A 20,256-nucleotide genomic window follows, 5' to 3' on the forward strand; every position below is an offset into this window, starting at 1 on the left:
CGCCTTGTCCTCCTAGTTAGTTTTCTTTCAGTTAGAAATAATTTCTCGCCTTGAAGTGAAATCTTTCGTGAAGGATCATCAGTAAGAGCAAGGTCATGCAAATAATCTAATGATGGATTCCAATAATTTTGTTTTTGATTATTGAAATAGAACTCTTTTAATTTTCGTTTTAAGTTCTTAACACTGACAACTTGTGTTTCTTTTTGCTAACCAACAGTAAGTTAAGAGGTTGAGAGTTAATTGTAGCTACAGTTAATTAACATGATTTAATAAAATATGAAATAATTTCAAAGTCAGTAACAATCTAATTTATTACTAATTGAAATGAAAAAAAAAATAACATAAATAAATATTATAATAATCGATGCAAAAAAAAAAAAAAATCAAATTTTGCAACAACGGTAGCAACCTCTAAAATTTATTCAATTTTTATTTTTATGATATGTGATTTTTTTTTTCATCCAAAGGAACAAAATGAGAGGGTGCCTCCTGAAAAAACAACATCTTCAAAAATAAGACGCACCCTAGTGGCGATGCTACTGTAGTGGCTACATTTTTTAGTAGTATGTAGTGTAGCGCACTACTTAAAAAAAGTAGAGTAGCGAGTAGTTCGATACAAAAAAAAAAAGTAGTTTGTAGACTCTGGAAACTACTTTTAAATTAAGTTTAAAAAAAAATATCAGTAGCGTAAGAAAGGGGATGGTGTCCAGATCTAGACTTCCAGATTGAAATTCAAAATTAATTTAAAAGATCCTACAAAATATAAGTTCCTATAAAATTAACTCCTATATGGAAAATTAAAGTTTTTCTCCTCTGTTAAAAGATGTTTTCCTCATCTAATTAATCAGTTTTATGTATATGTATGCCGATGTAAAATTCAATTCAAATTATGTGACTGTTTCTATTTACGTTTTTCAAACAGCTGAGTTGTAAAAATTTGAATCTTTCAACTTTTTAATTCTTTCTAACAGCGAAGATTCGTAAATGTGGTTTAAAACAGAAAATAAAGAAAGAAATGATAATTCTAAGTAATATTCCATGTTCAAATGAGTTAATTTATTAACCTGAGCAACATTTCGAATTTTTTCGTTCAATCCTAAAACTGTCTGTGTATATGCTTTTTTTTATGTATTTATTTTTTAAAAAGTAGAGACTACATTTCAAAAGTAAGATAAATAAATACCTTTGTGCTGAACAGTAAAGTAAGACAAAACAACGTTAGAAGAAGCACAAATTTGTAAATTACAGCAGACACGTGTTTCGGCGTTACAGGGAACGCCTTTTTCAATGCAAAAAATAATGAGCTTATGGATGAAAAGTTTCATCCATAAGCTCATTATTTTTTGCATTGAAAAAGGCGTTCCCTGTAACGCCGAAACACGTGTCTGCTGTAATTTACAAATTTGTGCTTCTTCTAACGTTGTTTTGTCTTACTTTAAATTTCAAAAGTAGTTTGAAGTCATTACATTAAAAAAGTAGTTGTAGTTAATTACTTTTGTAATAAAGTAGTTGTAACTTATTGCAAAAAAATTTTTTAGTTTTTCCAACCACTGCTTACGACAATTTGTTACTTTTCTATGATTTTTTTTAACGTTTTAAGCACTTCTCGGACACATTGTATATCATTTTTGACCCCCGACATACAAAGGAAGAGCGTTATAAGTTTGACGTGTCTGTGTATCTGTGTGTCTGTCTGTGGCACTCTAGCGTCTAAACAGATGGACCGATTTTGAAAAAAAAAATTTTTTTTCGAAACGAGAGTTGATCGAGAGTGTTCTTAGCTAGGTTGCATCTTTGGATGACATTAATTAACGAAGATATTAGTTAAAAACCTCTAAAAGGTTTTCCGAGATTTTTCAGTGAAGACATAGTTAAAAATTTCAAAATTTACTACGAAAATAAAGAAAAAAAAAATCCGCATCTGATAGATTGTGTTTGGAACTTCTATGTTTCATAGAATTCGAATTATAACGTTTTTTTTTGAAGCAGATTTTAATAACGGCTAAGCCTTTATTCACGCAATTGATAACCGAATTCATTGTTGGCCGACCAGGAAAAAAAACACGACGTTAAATCCCGGTTATCACAAATTTGCCATTTCAACTGCGCTTGCGCACGGACTCTGCTTTTTTGGGCGTTCTGTGTTAAGATTTCGTGTTGCTTGTTTATATTTAGGTTGTGCTAGAGTCCCAACAAATTATTGAATGCTATTAGAGTACTTTCACAGCGATTTCGGGATACATTATATGAAACTACGGATATGAATAACTGATAATCTTTATAAAGAAAAGAGAAAAATGACACTTCAATATTTATTGGTTTGGAAATATTTATTTAACGTAAACGTAAAACACGTTATGTACTTCAAAAATGATCGGAGTATTACAAATATCCGTCTTTTGCGGATATTTTACGTTAGGCGTAAACAGCTTAGTATTATACATTTGTATTTAAGTTGAGGGTTCCGCTTTGTATTGGAAGTGATGCTGCAGATCGAGTACTCTCTTCTGAGGTTAAAAATTTGGCCCTGAAAAGGGCCTTTGTTTGATAGAAAAATCAGGCTCCGAATCCATTAATAATTAAGACGCAAAACTAAATCTTTACCGAGGCGTAAAAACTAAATCAAAGACAGCTTTGTATTTTCTAATTTTTATCCGTTCTCATCTCATATTAACAAATTTAAATGTTTTTCATTAGTTTGAGCAAGAGTTTCGAAATCAACTAAGTCCGCGCGCAAGCGCAGTTGAAATGGCAAATTTGTGATAACCAGGATTTAACGTCGAGTGGAAATAAAACGCAATGATTTAAAATTTTTATCTGTTGCCAGTTTTTATTTAATAGCAAATAAAATACATGACATTGATTTTTAATAATATAAGGCTTTTAAAAGGATTTTCATTTTTCCCTCTTGATTCTACAGTTGCGACTCAGTCGGAGATTTTTAAAATTTTTAATTTTATCGCTGCTTGTATTATTTTCAATTATAAAGAAAGCTTCAAAGACAGCAGCAGCATGGTACAAACGTCGTTATTAATGAAAAGTCACGTGCCTGACGTTGCAGATACTTAATAAGCCACTTTAAGTTTTTGGAAGAAACTAACATCATCATTCCCATTTCGTAAATTGTACTTTCCTGTAAAAACTTTTTTTTTTGAGCAATCACGATATCTTATTGCTTTCATTTGACTGTTTTTGGCGTGCTATCATTTTATTTTCCCACCGCCACCCTCCGCACCATCACCGTCGACCGGGTCCTCACGATGCTGCTCTTGTAGCGAAAGCCGTCTCCAGGTTGCGTCCATGTCCTACACACACGCGCATACATACACAACTACACACACACATACACACACACAAACACCTACACACACAAACACATACACACACATGCACAAACACATACACACAAACACATACACACAAACACAAACATATATACACACACAAATACATATACACGCGCATACATACCGACACCTACACATACATACAACTACCCACACATTCATGCCTGCACACAGACACAAACATATGACTACACACACATACCCCGCTACCACGCACACAAAAACCCATACACACAACTACCAACACTCATGCGTGCACACAAACACAAGCACACATGCCCACATACACATACCCTCTACACACAAACACACATACCCCCCCCACACACACACACAAACACACGCCTACATAGACACACACACTCGTGATTGCGAAAAACAAAATTTGAATTCAAGATGACAAAATTCAAATTATTATTTTTTTTTTTTTTTTCATTTTTCCAGAACTCGTGGTTTATATTCAAGCTGCACCAATCCTTCCCCTCGTTCAGTCAGAAGTGCCGGAGCTTTGCCATCGCGACGGTACCCTCTCCACAGCAGAGCCGGTTCCATCGAAAGCACGGCAAGTTATGATTACAGGAAAAGAAAGTAAGTAATTAGTTCAGTCAACTTTTTACAGTAATTAACTTTGAGCCGATTGTAATTAACTTTGAGCCGATTAAGTCCGGAGCTAAGTGCATCATTAGGTAAATAGCAAATTCGTAATCAAGCATAATAGCATGAAGTTCTTATTCATAATTAATGTACGCATTTATGAATTCAGGAACATCGGATGATATATATTTTTTTCCATCATTTTCCGGAGATGAGGACTGTTTTTTCCTCGTTGAGACATTTTAGTAAACATATTGCCATAGTAAAGGTCATCAATTGATGTGGTATCTTGATTTTCTAGAAACGCATTTATGAAATCTTTTATAATTTAAAAATGAGGCAGTAAGAAGCAAAGAGATGTAAGTGGCAAAATTAAAATTTCGGAGACAATTAGTACAAATGGTGGATGAACCTCTCCTCTGTCTTGGGGGAAGAGCTGGTACTAGCAGCCTTGGAAGGTGTTGCTGTATAGCAGGATTTGGAAAAAAAATTCCATGAAAGCCTACATAGGAAGTTATCTTTAAAGGCGTTTTACTTAAAGCTTGAAAATGTACACTTACATCACTTTGCTTCTCACTGTCTCATAATGTAACAAGACATTTTTACAACTATGGCGATGTCAGTCAAGGAGAGAAATAGTTCCCAGAAGTCTAATTTAGGCTATGTTTGGCTAAGTTAAGAGAGAAAAAGCGGGTAAAAAGGGTCATCCCAAAAATTTTTCAAAATTGAAATTCTAGAAATGTGGTTTAAATTTATCTTTAATGATATAAAGAAAAGTTCGAGAGCACTCTCCCCAGAAATTTTCCGAAATTGAAGGTCAAAAAACGCAATTTCAGGCTCCTTTTGGTCTCACCAAGATAGGTTATGAACCCTTTTGGCTACGTAGGGCCGTTTTAAGCCCCCTTGCTCCCGTGGGTGCGCCACTAAAGTAACATGAAGGTAATAGGAAACATGTGTTATATACTCACACACTTGGCGGATGGTTATCTATCGATAAGCTGGCAACACAGACTAATTAAAGATATATAATGAACAGAATAAAATTTCTGATTAGTATATACAGTATCTATATTTGGAACAAACATAACCTGGCAGTAGCATGATGTTGTGATTAGGATCTGCGTAGCCTTTACAATGCTGACAGGTTAGCCTTGCCCCAACTATAGATACAAACTAAAAGCTAGTGAGTGGATTACTGGGATACCAATTCAGTTCTGCGAAAAACAGGAAAGCAGCATATTACCTGAATTGACATATTTCCTTAAATCACCTTACTAATTAAATGTTTTGCTTTTTTGCATATAGTTTGATATTTTTATACTGCATGAATTTCAAAATTCTTCTTAATAGTAAATTATGTACTATTATAATAGCGTCCATTTGAAAAATTTGTCTCAAACGATCTACTAAAACAAAACGCAATTAGAATTTTGTGAAAAACAAAAGAAGGTAGATCCTCATCCAAATTGAAACACTTGGTTTCCATGATTACATTATATGTTAGAAGTTTTACTTTTTCCACCTTCAAGTTGTTTCATATACTGGACTTTTCTATTTCCCTCAATTTGCTAAGATGTTTGTTCATTTATTTATATTTTAGGAGGTCAAGCATTTTTAGACAAACTTTTCAGTTTCGCTTCATTAAATTTGGACCGTGTTTCATACGAATGGAAAACAATAGCGACTGCTGTTACAATACAACGTCCAAAGATCCGAACGTTAAAACTCTGAAACGTCAAAAATCCGAACTCACTCTCAGTTTCGGCCGAGAGAGGTTTGAAATTCTTGAAGTTTTAAGAATCTCAATAGAATTTTAAAGCTCTCCTCACCAAAAATCAGTGTTTCTTTAAAAATGTTTTTTTTTTTTTTTAATTCCTTATCGGAATTAGTTCAACTTCCTTTTAGTGAAGTCGATGTATTTTTCGGAAGTTCATTCTATTTTCTTTGTTTCTGTTTGTTCTAACCTCATAAATCACAGGGCGTCTGTTGCGCCGGTGTGTTTTATACCGGGAAATACGATTTCCCGCTGCGTGTTTTTTTTTTTTTTACTTATATGATCAATTTCTGAGTTATGATCGATCTTTGAACAAAATTCGTTTTAAGACCATTAAATCGAATCATCTTTTGTTACAGACATCATCACAGTCGAAAACAGTCGGATAATGAAAGTGAAATTTCAAAAGCATCCAGATGTTCTAAATCATCCAAAAGCTCTCGTCATAGTCATCGGAGGCACGGGTAAGTATATAAGTAGTTGGTTTTCTTTTTTCATAGTCCTTTTTAATGTGTTTTTATCTACTCAATTTCTCAAAATATTGTTTCCTTAAGATCACAATCTGGTGATGGCAGTGACTCAGACTCACAACACAAGCACAGAAGACACAGCAGGAGAAAAAAGTAGGTCTTGTTCTCATTTCTCAAAAAATCTTTGAAAGAAATGTAGCCTTGTGTTATTAATTTAGCTTGAACATTAGTTGATCCAACAATTTGAAAAAGAATTTCACGGCAAAAATAAAAAGTTAGAGGAAGAAAAACCCTAGATTTAAAAATGTATAGTTTATATCACGAACTTTAGCGGACTTTTCACGATTTTCGCGAACTCGTCATAATCTTGAAAATTTCAGCCACACGAATTTATACATATGAATTAACTTTTGGTTCTGTTCATGTGAAATTCGCGAAAGCTTTTGCTCACGAAATCAACAATATTTTTATTTTCGCGAAAATTATAAAGAGCAAATATAAGCGCTTTTACAGTACTTACTGAAGGAACAGAATCATGGCAATTGTTTTCCAAAATGCACTGCTATCTCACTTTTTCAAGAAATTTAACGTTTTAGACTGGAAAATTTCTTTGAGGTTCTCAATCATCTTTTCTTTTTCTTTCTTTTTTTGAAAAATAAGAATACTTCGTTTGATTTTTAGACTATTAAAGATCAAGAGAAATTGCATAAATTTCACAACTCTTCGCTCTGTATGACGAGTTTGATATTATATGTATATAATCGATTAGTTTCTAATTTCCGTTGATTTTTCCTTTTTATAGATTTTTTTTTTTCAATCTTCCTGTTTTGTCTCTTCTAATATTCAAGTTTCTTGAGTCACGCACTCATATTTAATGCATTTTTATTACAGACATGGAAGTACGTATGAACTTGTAGATTCTGAAGGACAATGGAGAGAGGTTCAGAAAAAACAAGAAATGGCTCAAGCCAGGTAAGACTGATTCCTGCAATGCGAAATGCATTATTAGTAGATTCTGACGCTACTTTAGTTTCGTTATTTCTGTTTTAAATGGAACGTTTCCCTTCATTGCGTCAATAGAATATCTTTAAAAATGGTTAGTGTTGAGATTGGAACACCGAAATCTTCGCGATTTTATGATTTTGAACAAGAAAGTAACTGAAACAAGAAGGAAGCATGTGTCTCACTCAGCGCAAAACTATAGCAATGGATTGAGAAATGCCTTGGAAAAAATGTCTTCGTACACAAATCTGGGGTGGACCGCTTTGAAACAAACAATGGTGATGTCAGTCAAGGAGGTGGCAGAGGTTTCGTATCAGAAATAGTTTGAAATAGTTCCCAGAAGTCTAATTTAGGCTATGTTTGACTAAGTTAGGAGAGAAAAAGCATATAAAAATGGTCACCCCGAAAAATTTTCAAAATTGGAATTCTAGAAATGTAGTTTAAATTTATCTTTAGCGATATAAAGAAAAGTTCGAGAGTACTCTCCCCAGAAATTTTCCGAAATTGAAGGCCTAAAAACGCAATTTCAGGCTCCTTTTGGTCTGACCAAGATAGGTTATGAAACCTTTTGGCTACTTAGGGTTGTTTTAAGCTTCCTTGCTCCCGTGGGTGGGACACTGAAGTAACATGAAGGTAATAGGAAACATATGTTATATACTCACACACTTGGCAAATGGTTATCTATCGCCAAAATTAAAGAGATACAATGTACAGAATAAAATCCTTGATCAGTATATACAGTATCTATACTTGAGGCAAACATAACCTGGCAGTATCTTAATGCTGTGATTAGGATCTGCGTAGCCTTCACAATGCTGGCAGGTTAGCCTTGCCCCAACTATAGATAAAAACTAAAAGCTAGTGAGTGGATTACTGGGATACCAATTCAGTTCTGCAAAAAAAACAGGAAAGCAGCATATTAGCAGAATTGACATATTTCCTAAAATCACCTTACCAAATAAATTTTTCGCTTTTTTGCATATAGTTTTGATATTTTTATACTGCATGAATTTCAAAATTCTACTTGATTGTAAATTATGTACAGTTATAATTTTTATATACATGTTGACTGCATCATGAGTAGTTAAAAATTATAAAATATTTTTGTCTCTATTTCAGGATGCAAAGTGCTGTTGTAAGAGACTTAAGTAAAAGGCGGAGTGGGTATGTATAATAACCTTAGAGCAGGAAATTAAATGGAGGGAGAAAGCCCTATCATTGGCTTAGCAAAAACTGACATCAAAGATCCCAAGTCACGTGACTCAACGATGACGAATGGTTAGCACGTTTTGTGTGAAAGAAGCGAAAGAAAACTGATTTCTTCCAATGCTTTGCTTTAAAATCTATCACATGACTTGGGGTCTTGGTTTCATGAATGAAAGTCTTCCCTCCCTCCATTTTATCTCTTCTCAATGATAATAAAGCTTTTTTTTAAATTTTAGCATGATTCTTTTTTTTACATTTTTTTTCTTTAACAAACATTTTTCTTTTTGAGAAATTATTATTTATGTGATAATTTGTTTTTGCACTTACATGAATTCGGGTCTTGAAACAAAATCCAATTATTTATTAACAAACATTTTTCTTTTAGAGAAATCATTATTTATATGATAATTAGTTTTTGCAGTTACATGAATTCGGGTCTTGAAACAGAATCAGAAACCAATTATTGATTAACAAACATTTTTCTTTTTGAGAAATTATTATTTATATGATAATTTGTTTTTGCAGTTACATGAATTTGGGTCTTGAAACAGAATCAGAAACCAATTTCTTTATTAACGAACATTTTTCTTTTTGAGAAATTATTATTTATGTGAAATTTGTTTTTGCAGTTACTGAATTAGGGTCTTGAAACAATCAAAAACCAATTATTTATAAACAAACATTTTTCTTTTTGGGAAATTATTATTTATGTGATAATTTGTTTTTGCAGTTACATGAATTCGGGTCTTGAAACAGAATCAGAAACCAATTATAATCACAGAAGACGTCACAGGAGGTAAATATTATTTTTGTGCTCTAATTTGGGTAACATGTTTGAATTACTTGAGTATAATAAATTTAATTTTTAATATTCTAGACACAGATCAAGGTCAAGGTCTCCTGATAGTAAAAATGCTCTACCACATGAAATCAAGCGGTATATTGAGTAAGTACTCAATTAACATTTGTTTAATTTATTGAGCAATCATGATTGCTTATTGTTCTCACTTGACTGTTTTGAATTCCTATCATTTTATTTCCCCCCCCCCCCTTCTTCGCACCATCACCGTCGACCGGCTCCTCACGATACTGCTCCTATAGCGAAAGACGTCTCCAGGTTGCATCCATGTCCTACACACACGCATACAAACACACACCTACACACACACACACATACACACAACTACCCACACACTTATACCAGCACACAGACACAAATACACATGCCTACACACACGACTACATACACACCCGTGATTGCGAAAAACATAATTTGAATTCAAGATGTCAAAATTCAAATTAATTTTTTCCTTTTTTTTATATTTTTCATGCCTAAAATATTTAGTGATTGGTTTACACAAGTTGCTTGTCAACGAGAAACTGAGAATAAAATACGTAATCTGTGAAGAAAATTTTCAGATTGAGTTGATTGTAAAAAGCATGGAAAACATAAATTCTGTAGATGTTGAAATATTATACTTAAAACCTTTTACTAGAACAGAAAGTCAAATTTTGTGCAACTTTTAGCTCATTCGAAATACTTACAAAAGAAATCAAATATTTTTCGACTTTGTTTGGAATCATAACTTGTGACGATTCTCACACACCTTGATTTAATTTCATAATCAATTTTGACTCTGTGCATCATATGTGGTGAATTTTAGGAGAGGGGGGAACTGCTCCCTCACTTCCAAAAGTAAAGGGGCCTTGCCATCTCCCTTTTCAGAGTTAAAAATTAATGATCTATTGAACAATTACTTTTATAGGGTAGATTGATTGATTTGACGAAAGTAAAAACTTAAAATCCCAAAGAAATGGATTTTTCTTGTCTTATTTCATAAACATCGAACTTTGTAATGAAAGGGGAAAGTCTACAGTGGCCATTTTGATTTTTGATGCCATATTCCACATTTCTAAAAGTTTAGTCAATAATACTAAAAGCCAGTAGTATAGCCCAATTTTACAAAAAAAAAAAAAGAGCTTCAGGGGCCACGTCCCCTAACCTTAAAATTCTTCTAACGCCCCCACTGTTTTGGTGTACCAGCCGCCTATGTCAAATTGGAGGAATTTCGTTTATGTGACTGTTCGGAAACGACAGGGGAAAAAGTTCGACCAATACAAAAATCACCCTAATCACATCTTTGACGAAATCAACTTTAAAAGGAACAAAACAAATTAGAGTTGTTGAAATAAGTGTTGGCTGATTCCAGGCATAATGTCATTTTTACAGAATAATGATCTTAAAACTATGCCCTTTCTATTTCTGAACAATTCGTCAGACATTTCTGTCTAAATTCGAAAGAATATCATTAAAACTATCCGGTGAGCGACGAATTTTGCCTATATGGTATATTACGCCAAACCTACCTTTAAAACACAGATTTCAGTAAAATATCTTTGTGTAAAACCTGAATTTTTGTGAAGATTTTAATTAGGAAAAAACTGGTTAGGGAAAATATTAGTAAAAAATCTTTATTTTCTGTTGTTTTATTCACAATGTATAACAATTTTTCAAATTTGTAAATGTGTTCTTTTTTAGTTACAATTTAATAGATGCCACTACTTTGACGGAAGAAGAAAAACGAGACATTAAATACACAAAAGTACCGTAAGTATTTAGTTTTATTAATTAATAATTTTTTGTACAGAACTGAACTATCCAGTATTTGCTTGAATTTGAGACCTTACAGTGTAACGATAATAACTTTTCTATTATACATGGTTTAGAATTTTTATTTGCTTCATTTGATCCTGAATAAATGTAAATTTCTTGCTTTGTTGATGTACATATCGGAGTAATACGGGTCAAGCGAAATACATTTAAAAAGATTGCACAAATATATGTTAGAATAAAACTTTCCTATTTTTTCCTTGAAACAAACTTTTCACACACAAAATAAATCTCACATTGAAAACAGCAACTCTATGCACTGATAAGCTAACATTAACTGTTGAAAATACTACAACCTTTTCACGGCTGCTGAGATATTTGTTTTGTTTCTTGAGCTTGACTTTTGCCATCTCAGAGCGGCTGTAACAGTGAAAAGGTTAACTAAGAACTGATATGATGTAAATAACTTCATTCCACAAGCATATTATTATCATACAGATCCAGAATTCTCACCTTTTTAGGTTCTGTGCCCCTTTATGAACACACATATGAAGTCACACCCCGCTCCTTCTGCCGCCCTAGGCAATATTGACAAGTTCTGCCTTCCCTCCCATTGAATAATAATAATATAAAAATAACTGTAAAGTGCTTAAAATTGAAGTAAGCTTCTAGTTAAATTCCAAACATGGTTTTGTGTATCCAAGCACTGGTGCACTCTTTAAATTACATGTTTTAACATTAAAGAAGCGCAACTTATGGCACTGAAACAGATATTAATATTTTCAAAAGACTTTTAAGTCACGCAATTTGCCGCCTCTAAAATCAAATTGAATTTCTTGTTAAATTCCGAACTATGTTTTGCATATCCAAGCAAAGGTACAATTATTATTTTAGTATTGAGGCAGTGAATTTTATGACGCTGAAACAGATATTCATACTTTAAAGAAATATGTTTCAATTTCGAAATTTGCCATCCCTAAAACCTGCCGCCCTAGGCAGTCGCCTACCCTAAGAGCCGGGCCTGGAAATGATTTTTCTTTCTGCTGCATATCAAAAGTTACTGAGCATTAAGGATTGTCCAGCTTCAATTTGTCGTTATGATCTTTGCTTTCATTATTTTGTTTCAACTACATTAGCTTGAATTTCAGCTACAATATCCTCGGAAGTATGTATCTCGGAAGGGATAGCATAAACATTAACTTTTATACCACTTTTCAAATGTTTCTGGACTTCACAAATTGAAAACAAAGGCCTTTATTGAATATTCTTAGGGTTTCAACTTTTGATTGACTTAGGAATGTTAAAGGAATTTCCCAGGAATGTTAAAGGAATTTCATAAGAAAGACCAGCTGGAAGTGAATACAAATTTAATGAAGCAAAAAAATATCACTCGCTTTAAGTGGGGTTTGTCAATCAAAGCGATTTGTATTCCTATATAGACTAACAATGTACCAACCACATCTTTTCGATTTCCTCACTAAATCCGGGTTCTAGTTAAATCAGGGCTCGTTATAAGCAAGTTCAACTGCATTTCATGTTGTTACTTTATCGGTTTATTTATTAATTTTTATTTGTTGTTTGACTTTAACTGAAAAGTAACTTCAATTATGCTTCATTATTATCAGAATATTAAAAAATAAAGTAATCCTATCTTTGAAAGATCATGATCAGAAAATATTATGTTGAGTTATTTTCATATGTATTGTTAAGTTGCATTTGTCGTTATTAATATTCCTAAAAATCCCTATGTTTAATTCATTTCAGAACTGACAATAGTCGCCTTTTCAAAATTAGATACTCTTCAAGTCAAGGTCATTTGAATGGGAATCCAGTAAATATGAGGTTTGTATTGATTTTCTAGAATACATAAAAATAGTTAAACTACAAAACTATACCATGCACAAATAAAAATGTAAATGTGTATATTTTCAGATATGTACATGATAAAAAAATCCATGACTTATTTTGGAAAGCTATAGGGAATTAGCGAAATTGCTTTAATGCATTATTTGAGCCATAATTTCATTAATTGCTTTGACATTAAATGCAAGGTTTCTAAGACTGATGAAAATGTCTTGTAAAGCATCTAGTTTGTTGTATTGTAGCAGAAGGGAGAAGGTATGAAATCAATATAAAATTGAAAAGACTTGTAGGCTGTAACTTATAGAGATTATGTAGGTTGCTAAACTTTTTAAAAATTATTATATTTGACAAAAAAAAAGGTTTATTTGTCTTATTCAAACAAAAGAAAAAGAACTATTTTGTTAATCTATTTTTACAGAATGTCCAATGGAAGTCTTCATAAAATGCAACCGCTTGATGATCCAGGCCCACCTCCACCTTACATAAATGACCAGCACAATGGGTTTATACCTCAATCTCAAAGATTAGTTGACATAGAAGAGAAAAACGAAAATTTAGCAGAAACGATACAGATTCCTAAAGCATCTACAAATGGTATGCAACAAAACAGTCACACACCTCTCACAAGTAAAGGAAGGTAATTAGAAAAGTTTTCTTATTTGAATAATTTCTAACACTTATGGCTTGTTTTAAAAGTTACCATACAAATTTAAATCACTGACCAAAATCAGATGAAATTGAAACTTTTATATTAAAATTGAACACCTGTTTTTTTTTCTTTTGAAACAAAAATTATATTAGTAATTAGTTGATTGATTGATTGCAATAGCGGATTTTTTTTTTTTTTGGGGGGGGGGGGGCACATGCTCCTCACAAAAGGTTAAATTAGTTTAGGTATCCTATTAAATATTCTTTAATGTATTTCTAAATAGTGGAAATCAAATTCTTTAAACTGTTATTTAAAAAATAAATAAAAAGCATATTTGAATAAAAATGACTTTTGTTTGCAATAGGGGTAAGTAACATTGGTGTTGGAGGTCAGAGTGAAAGAATACATTTGACTGACCTTATCCATAAGTGTAGTTTTAGTATTCAGAAGTACATATCATGATTCGTCCATTAATTTTTCTTTGATAGAATCAGTAATTAACATGAAAGGATATTTTAAAAGTACCCCCTGAAAACTTCGTTATGAAAAATTGAGGGGGGGGGGGCACTTTTACTCTTCCCTCGTTTTCTATTTCCGAATTATTTAGGCAATATAATAGCCAGCAAAATAAATAAATAAAACTTAACATGAAAATATTTACATAAGTGAACTTTAATGTTGATGTCTGCAAGCATATTTAATGTTCAATTCAATTCATTTTATTTCAATCAGGGGAATATTTTTTACAAAAATGCATTTCAGAACTAAAATAAAAGAAAATAAATTATAAACATAAGTATATTTTGCCCTGTTTATTTGAAACTTCTTGATTGAGTAGATGGTAGTAAAGGTATAACCACAGCCTGACTGATAAATATTTATACTGTACTTTCTTATTTTCAGGTTTAAACAAAACAATGTACAGCTGCACACGGCAAAACAAAATCAATCTCAACATTGGGATTTCAATAAATCTTGCATGAACAAATCCCGAGTAAGTTAACTTTCTTAATTATTACCTAATTTTTCTGTTTTTCTTTTTTTATTTGCTGGAAGTGGCAGCTGAAATCATCATAATACTCGAAAAGGGATGCCAAACAGTCTTTGAAACAAACACATACCCATAAACATATAGATCAAGTCAGAAGTTTTATTAAAAGTGTCCCTGATTGCCTTACGAAAGAAAATTTATTCCGATTCTTCATCGGGCAGTTTTGTTTGATTAAGAATTATAAATTAACCACATGAATTCCCTTGAAATTTTCATTTACAAAATTCCTATGTATCTACACTGATTAATCTATCTGTATCTATACTGAGACAGAGTGTAAAACAACATGCACAATATTCTCCTTCAGAACTTTTTTAACCTAAAGACTAACAGAATTATTTAAACTAAATTAATTAATGATTTTTTCTTTATTTTTTAGGTTTCACCGGATAACAGCATAAGTAGAAATATATCTCATAAGCAAGACAGTGATTCATCATTGCCCAGTGATCAACTGACAAAAAATATCAGGTAAAAAATAAGATATTTTAGAGAGAACTTGTGAAAGAGAATGCGTTAAATTCAGTAATTTTTGTCTAGAACTGTGATATTTATAAATGTATGAATTATTGCATTACTATGCATTGTGCAAAAGAAACTTCTTTTAAAGCTTTACGCTTAGTTTTAACTTGTCTTTATTCAAATGTAATGTAGATTGAAGAAAAGTTTGTCATACAATTTGATTTAAACTGAAACTAGACCTTAAGGGGTCTAAGGATCTTTAACCTTCAAAATTTTCGACTTTCTGGAAAAAATATATGTTATGCATTTTTTAATTCTGAACAATTTGATACCTTATTTATTGCTATACGCCAAAAACTTTTCAAGTTATTGTAAAAATGCGTAAACTTTCCCCAAAGAGATTTATGTTAACAGCAGCTGTTTAAGCCTCTTTTTCTCAGGTGCCGGTTTCCTCGGTTTTCTCGTTTTGCGCGCATAATATCTCAAAAAGTTTCTTATATATTTCCGTAAAACTTTTCATACTTGTTTGTCTAGTTTATATTTATGACCTGAACCTAAATTTGTTTAATTTTTTAAAAATTATTTTTTTTTTTTTTTTTTTTTTTGAAATTTTACAAGTCATAATCAAAATTTTCCAAAATTTTGGGCAAAATATCTATTTTTTTTTAATATTACCTTTCATTTTTAGTTAAAATTTAGGTTCAGATCATAAATATATACCAGACAAACATGTATAAAAAGTTTTATGGAAATATATAAGAAACTTTCTGAGATATCATGCGTGCAAAACGAGAAAAATGAAGAAACCCGTACCTGAGAAAAAGAGGCTTAAACAGCTGCTATTAACATAAATCTCTATGGGGAAAGTTAACGCATTTTTACGATAACTTGAAAAGTTTTTGGCGTATGGTAAAAAATAAGGTATCAAATTGTTCAGAATCAAATTATGCATAACATATATTTTTTCCAGAAAGTCGAAAATTTTGAAGGTTAAGGGTCCTTAGACCCCTTAAGACAAAAGGAAAAAATGCAAACCCTCAAAAAATCAATAACTCAAAAATGTATTATTGCTGGAAGAGTCAAGAAGAGAGTCATTTCCCCTTCATTAAATACCAGTGTTTATTCATTTCCAGTGACAAGTGTAGAATTTTATTAAAGAAAAAGGGTGTTGGTTAATTTACATGCACTTTGATTTTTGCCCTTTGATTTTTGATCAAAAAACATTTGTCAAGACCATCATTTTGAATTTTTCCAGGAAGAGGGGGAGGAGGGGGGAACAAAGGGTATATACTTAATATAAGTTACATGTATACCAAAAAACAGCAAAAACCACATCTACTTATTGTATTACCTGGCATGCCGCAAAATTTAGGGGCCACCAGATTTTCAATAACACTCTTCTGGTCCTTTCCGGCACGCCGGAAAAATTGAAGTTTGGAAAAAAAATTAGTACCATAAAAAATATATGTTGAGCTTAAAAATGAAAGTTCTATACATATCTAGTTAGTATTAAAAATGAGCTTAATTGTGTAAAAATATTTACTAACAATGTCATTTGTTATTTTAACAAGAAACAAAATGTTTAATAACAAATAATTTCATAAAGTTAAATCAAAACTGAGTAAGCAAACATTTAAGCAGCAAGTGACCACCCCAAACTAGTACTAAAGAATTTACCATAGCTGTTCAATAAATGGAAGTTAAACTTACCTCTCTAAAAGGAACCAAAAATTATTGATTTAAAAAAAATTACGAACGAATCGCAGTAACAATGATTGCTTCTGAATTGATTACTTTATTTGCATATAATTAAATTCATTAATAATGACTTATCATAAATCACAAGCATATATTGTATGCAATACACATTTTATTTGAAAGAAGGTTACTTTCGGGATTTATTTATTTTTTTCTTACAGTGGTTTGCTTTTGAATGGAATTGAATGAGGAAATTTAATGGAGAAATTTACTTTTGTTTTGTTGCAAAATAAACCTCCAATTATCCGGCATGCCGGGAAATTCGAATTTCCAGGCATGCTAATCAACCTGACGCTTTTCCGGCATGCGAAATAATACGGTACACGTGTACATCAGTTTTTCAAAGCCGGGGGGGGGGGGGGGGGGGTGATTGATAAATGATGGCCTTGCATTTTGTGTTGATAGTAGCCTTGCATTGGAATATGTCAAATAAAATGTTTAAAAATGCTTTGTGCTGAAGTATGATTAAAAATTTAAAAAAAAAAGAAAGAAACGAAAATAATCTGAATAAAGCACAAATTGTCAAGAATGGGGTCTGGCTTAGCTTTTAATCTGACCCATTTGGTATATATGTTACTAATAAAAGTCTTAAATCTGGTAAATCTCAGCATTAGCTGGTGAATATCAAAATTTGCATACCAAAAACATCAGCGAAGCACCGAATATTTCTGGTGAATCACTGGTCAAAGTCGACATTCTCTGAATTTGGTCTTTCATGGTAACATATCATCGCCTCAAAGCAACAGTAGGATATCTTACTGTTACTCCTAAGATGTGATACTGTGGCTCTGAGACGACAATGTATACCATTGTCTTCTGGCTGAGGAGTGTTCTCTCATGACTTTTTGTTGTGTGTTGAGTACTTTTGCACAGAAGAAGTTCCACTAGCCCTGAAATAGCTATCTGATTTATTTTCTTGACAAGTTTTGGTTTATTCGCATTATTTTTCCACTTTAATCATGTGCCAAAATGTTTTTGAAATGCAAAAGCAAAACTTCTTAATGCAGCACTTGTTTAAAAACTGTTGAGCCTCTAATGCTTACCACAAAAGAATGGTTTGGTCAAACATATCAGTTTCCAATGCTTTATTCTTCTTTGCAAGTATGTATATAAAAATATAATCATGTATACATAAATATACAAATGTGTAGTTTTATACAAAGATAAAAGACATATTGATTCAGACATTCAATATTAAAAAAAAATTTCAGATAAAGGGATAACTCTAAAATATGACATATATTAGGCAGCTAGGTCAAATACAATAAAATTTACATATCTATCCGTAACCAAATTGGTTTTTGCCATAAAATCATTAAATTCTGAAATAAAACAAATTTAAACCTTCTTCTTCTTCTTATTATTATTTTTTTCTTTTCATATTCATAGCGGTCAGCAAAACCATATTTAATCTCATATCAGTTTGCAAGGAAAATTGTTAATAAATGACCTAATCGTCGAGACATTTGTAACATATATAAGGAGCGGTTGTAGCATTCAATTTTTTTTAACATTTTAGTTTAAATTTAACCTATAATTCTTTATTTTATAAACGCACAAGAATTTAAAAAATTCTACACATAGTTTACAAATTAAATTTGATATACGCTCTATTCGTTAGTCATTGACAAAAGTTAATAGATTAGTATTTTGTTTTGGTAAATAATCAAAGACAAAAATGTAAAACTACTTAAATCATTTATCATACTTTGGCCAGATGATAGCAATGTAAGTCTCTTAAACGATTTAATGACTTATGTTCATAACTTTAAACAATTTACAATTAAACTATAATGAATGTACTTAAATTCTATAAGGCTTTTGATTTAGATACCTGTGATTCAGATGAAGAAAGTTTTAACTGTTAGCAAAAGGCACAATTACAAGCTGTATCACAGGTTGTGCTCGAATGAAGATCACAAAACTTTTGCTACTTATTTAACTTGTTGATGTAGAGTGGCCTTTTATATTTGTTTTCAGCCAACTGACACAGTGGCTTCAACAGTTGGCTATAAAAAATAAATTCAAGGTGACCTCAAACGAAGCCACCATGCCTCAAAACTACAGCTGGTTTTAACAATTGAGTGGGCTATAGCTTCTTAAAAAAATGTATGTTACAATGATCAAAACTACTTTGCATCCAGTCTCCCATACATTTGTGGTCTTTAGCAATGCAAAATACTTGAAAAATTAAAAAAACGAAAATAGTAACACAAAAAGCTTTAAAAAATGGTGCAAATATTAAATGATACCAAATAATTTATAGAAAAAAACGCCATTACAAATTTATGTTCATCAGCGAAAAACCTGATTTTTCAAAGAAATTCTTAAATTGTTTATTTAAGTTTCTTTTTTTCTCTTAGTTTCTATTATTTGAAAAATAGTTTACAGAATTGAGTTTTAATAGTTAGTTACAACAATTATTATAAGTACCACAAGGATAATAACAATTATTATTATTATTTACAGACTAGTGAATGGGCACTTTTACCCAGCATCACAAAAATCTTTGGTTACAATGCCTTCAATGACTCACAGAGTAACATTCCAAAATGATTCCACTAAACCCCCAAAGGTGAGACGATTATTTAATTTTATTTTGCTTTGTTTCAATTTTTCTTCATAAAATATAGAAAAGGCTTTCAAAGTTTAAGTTCACTCAAATTTTATGTTGTATACTAGCTGCGTGCCCGGCGTTGCACGGGCTACCTAAAAAATGTAAGAGCAGTCCAGTTGATGCTTTTGTAGTACACTGACACTAGTTTCTAACGCGTTAAGGAATAAATAAATGCGCGTAAAGCAAGGTTTGCAAAACACCAGTAAAACATATTTTTGCCGAAACACCTCATCAACGTTAACAATCGTTATCAATGATACAAGTTATGAGTACATTTTCAGTCGGCACAAAAGGGGAAAATATATGCATTATCAACTATAATCTTTACTAACGTTAAACTGAATTACATCTGATTGACTATATCGGAAATATTTATGCACAATAACAATCCGCTTTTTACATAAAATAGTCTACTACCCGGCGTTGCCCGGGTGTTTATTAATGCAACATACTGCATTAATAAACACCTATCACGAGGTCATCACTATACACGTGGAAAACCTAATTTTATTTCTTTATATTCGAGAAAAAAAATTGCAACAGATGTTTCTTTTCAATGATTTTCTTCACGCTGTAAATTTTAATAAAAGCGTTCATCCAGAAAGTTGAGTCGAAGCACTGAATAATAATTTGAATGGAGGAAAGCCTTCAAAAAATATGGATTTTATTTTGAAATCTAAGAGTCATAATTAATAATTTTTAATTGATATCTCCGCTAACTATTATCGGAGGATTATGTTAAATAGCCAAACATGAAGACGGGAAGATGACGAATCCATCGATACCTGGTTCGATGGTCAGTTCACTGTCGTTCGGGAGAAGAAGCTTGGACATAGATAGATACTCAGATTT

The 20,256-nt window shown here is 31.8% G+C and overlaps 1 protein-coding gene across 1 annotated transcript in view; it reads left to right on the forward strand.

Moving 5' to 3' along the window:
- Positions 1-17,490, forward strand: part of LOC129221011 (band 4.1-like protein 4) — a 129,764-nt gene extending 112,274 nt beyond the window's left edge. Inside the window, exons 15-25 of the mRNA XM_054855447.1 lie at positions 3,792-3,935; positions 6,075-6,179; positions 6,270-6,338; positions 7,077-7,157; positions 8,307-8,351; positions 9,124-9,189; positions 9,271-9,339; positions 10,933-11,001; positions 12,769-12,846; positions 13,286-13,461; positions 17,402-17,490. Of these exons, the coding sequence (XP_054711422.1) occupies positions 3,792-3,935; positions 6,075-6,179; positions 6,270-6,338; positions 7,077-7,157; positions 8,307-8,351; positions 9,124-9,189; positions 9,271-9,339; positions 10,933-11,001; positions 12,769-12,846; positions 13,286-13,461; positions 17,402-17,490 (991 nt within the window). The remainder of the gene's footprint in view (positions 1-3,791; positions 3,936-6,074; positions 6,180-6,269; positions 6,339-7,076; positions 7,158-8,306; positions 8,352-9,123; positions 9,190-9,270; positions 9,340-10,932; positions 11,002-12,768; positions 12,847-13,285; positions 13,462-17,401) is intronic.
- The last annotated feature ends 2,766 nt before the right edge of the window (positions 17,491-20,256 follow it).

Source organism: Uloborus diversus, chromosome 4, assembly GCF_026930045.1.
Source record: "Uloborus diversus isolate 005 chromosome 4, Udiv.v.3.1, whole genome shotgun sequence".
NCBI lineage: Eukaryota > Metazoa > Arthropoda > Arachnida > Araneae > Uloboridae > Uloborus > Uloborus diversus.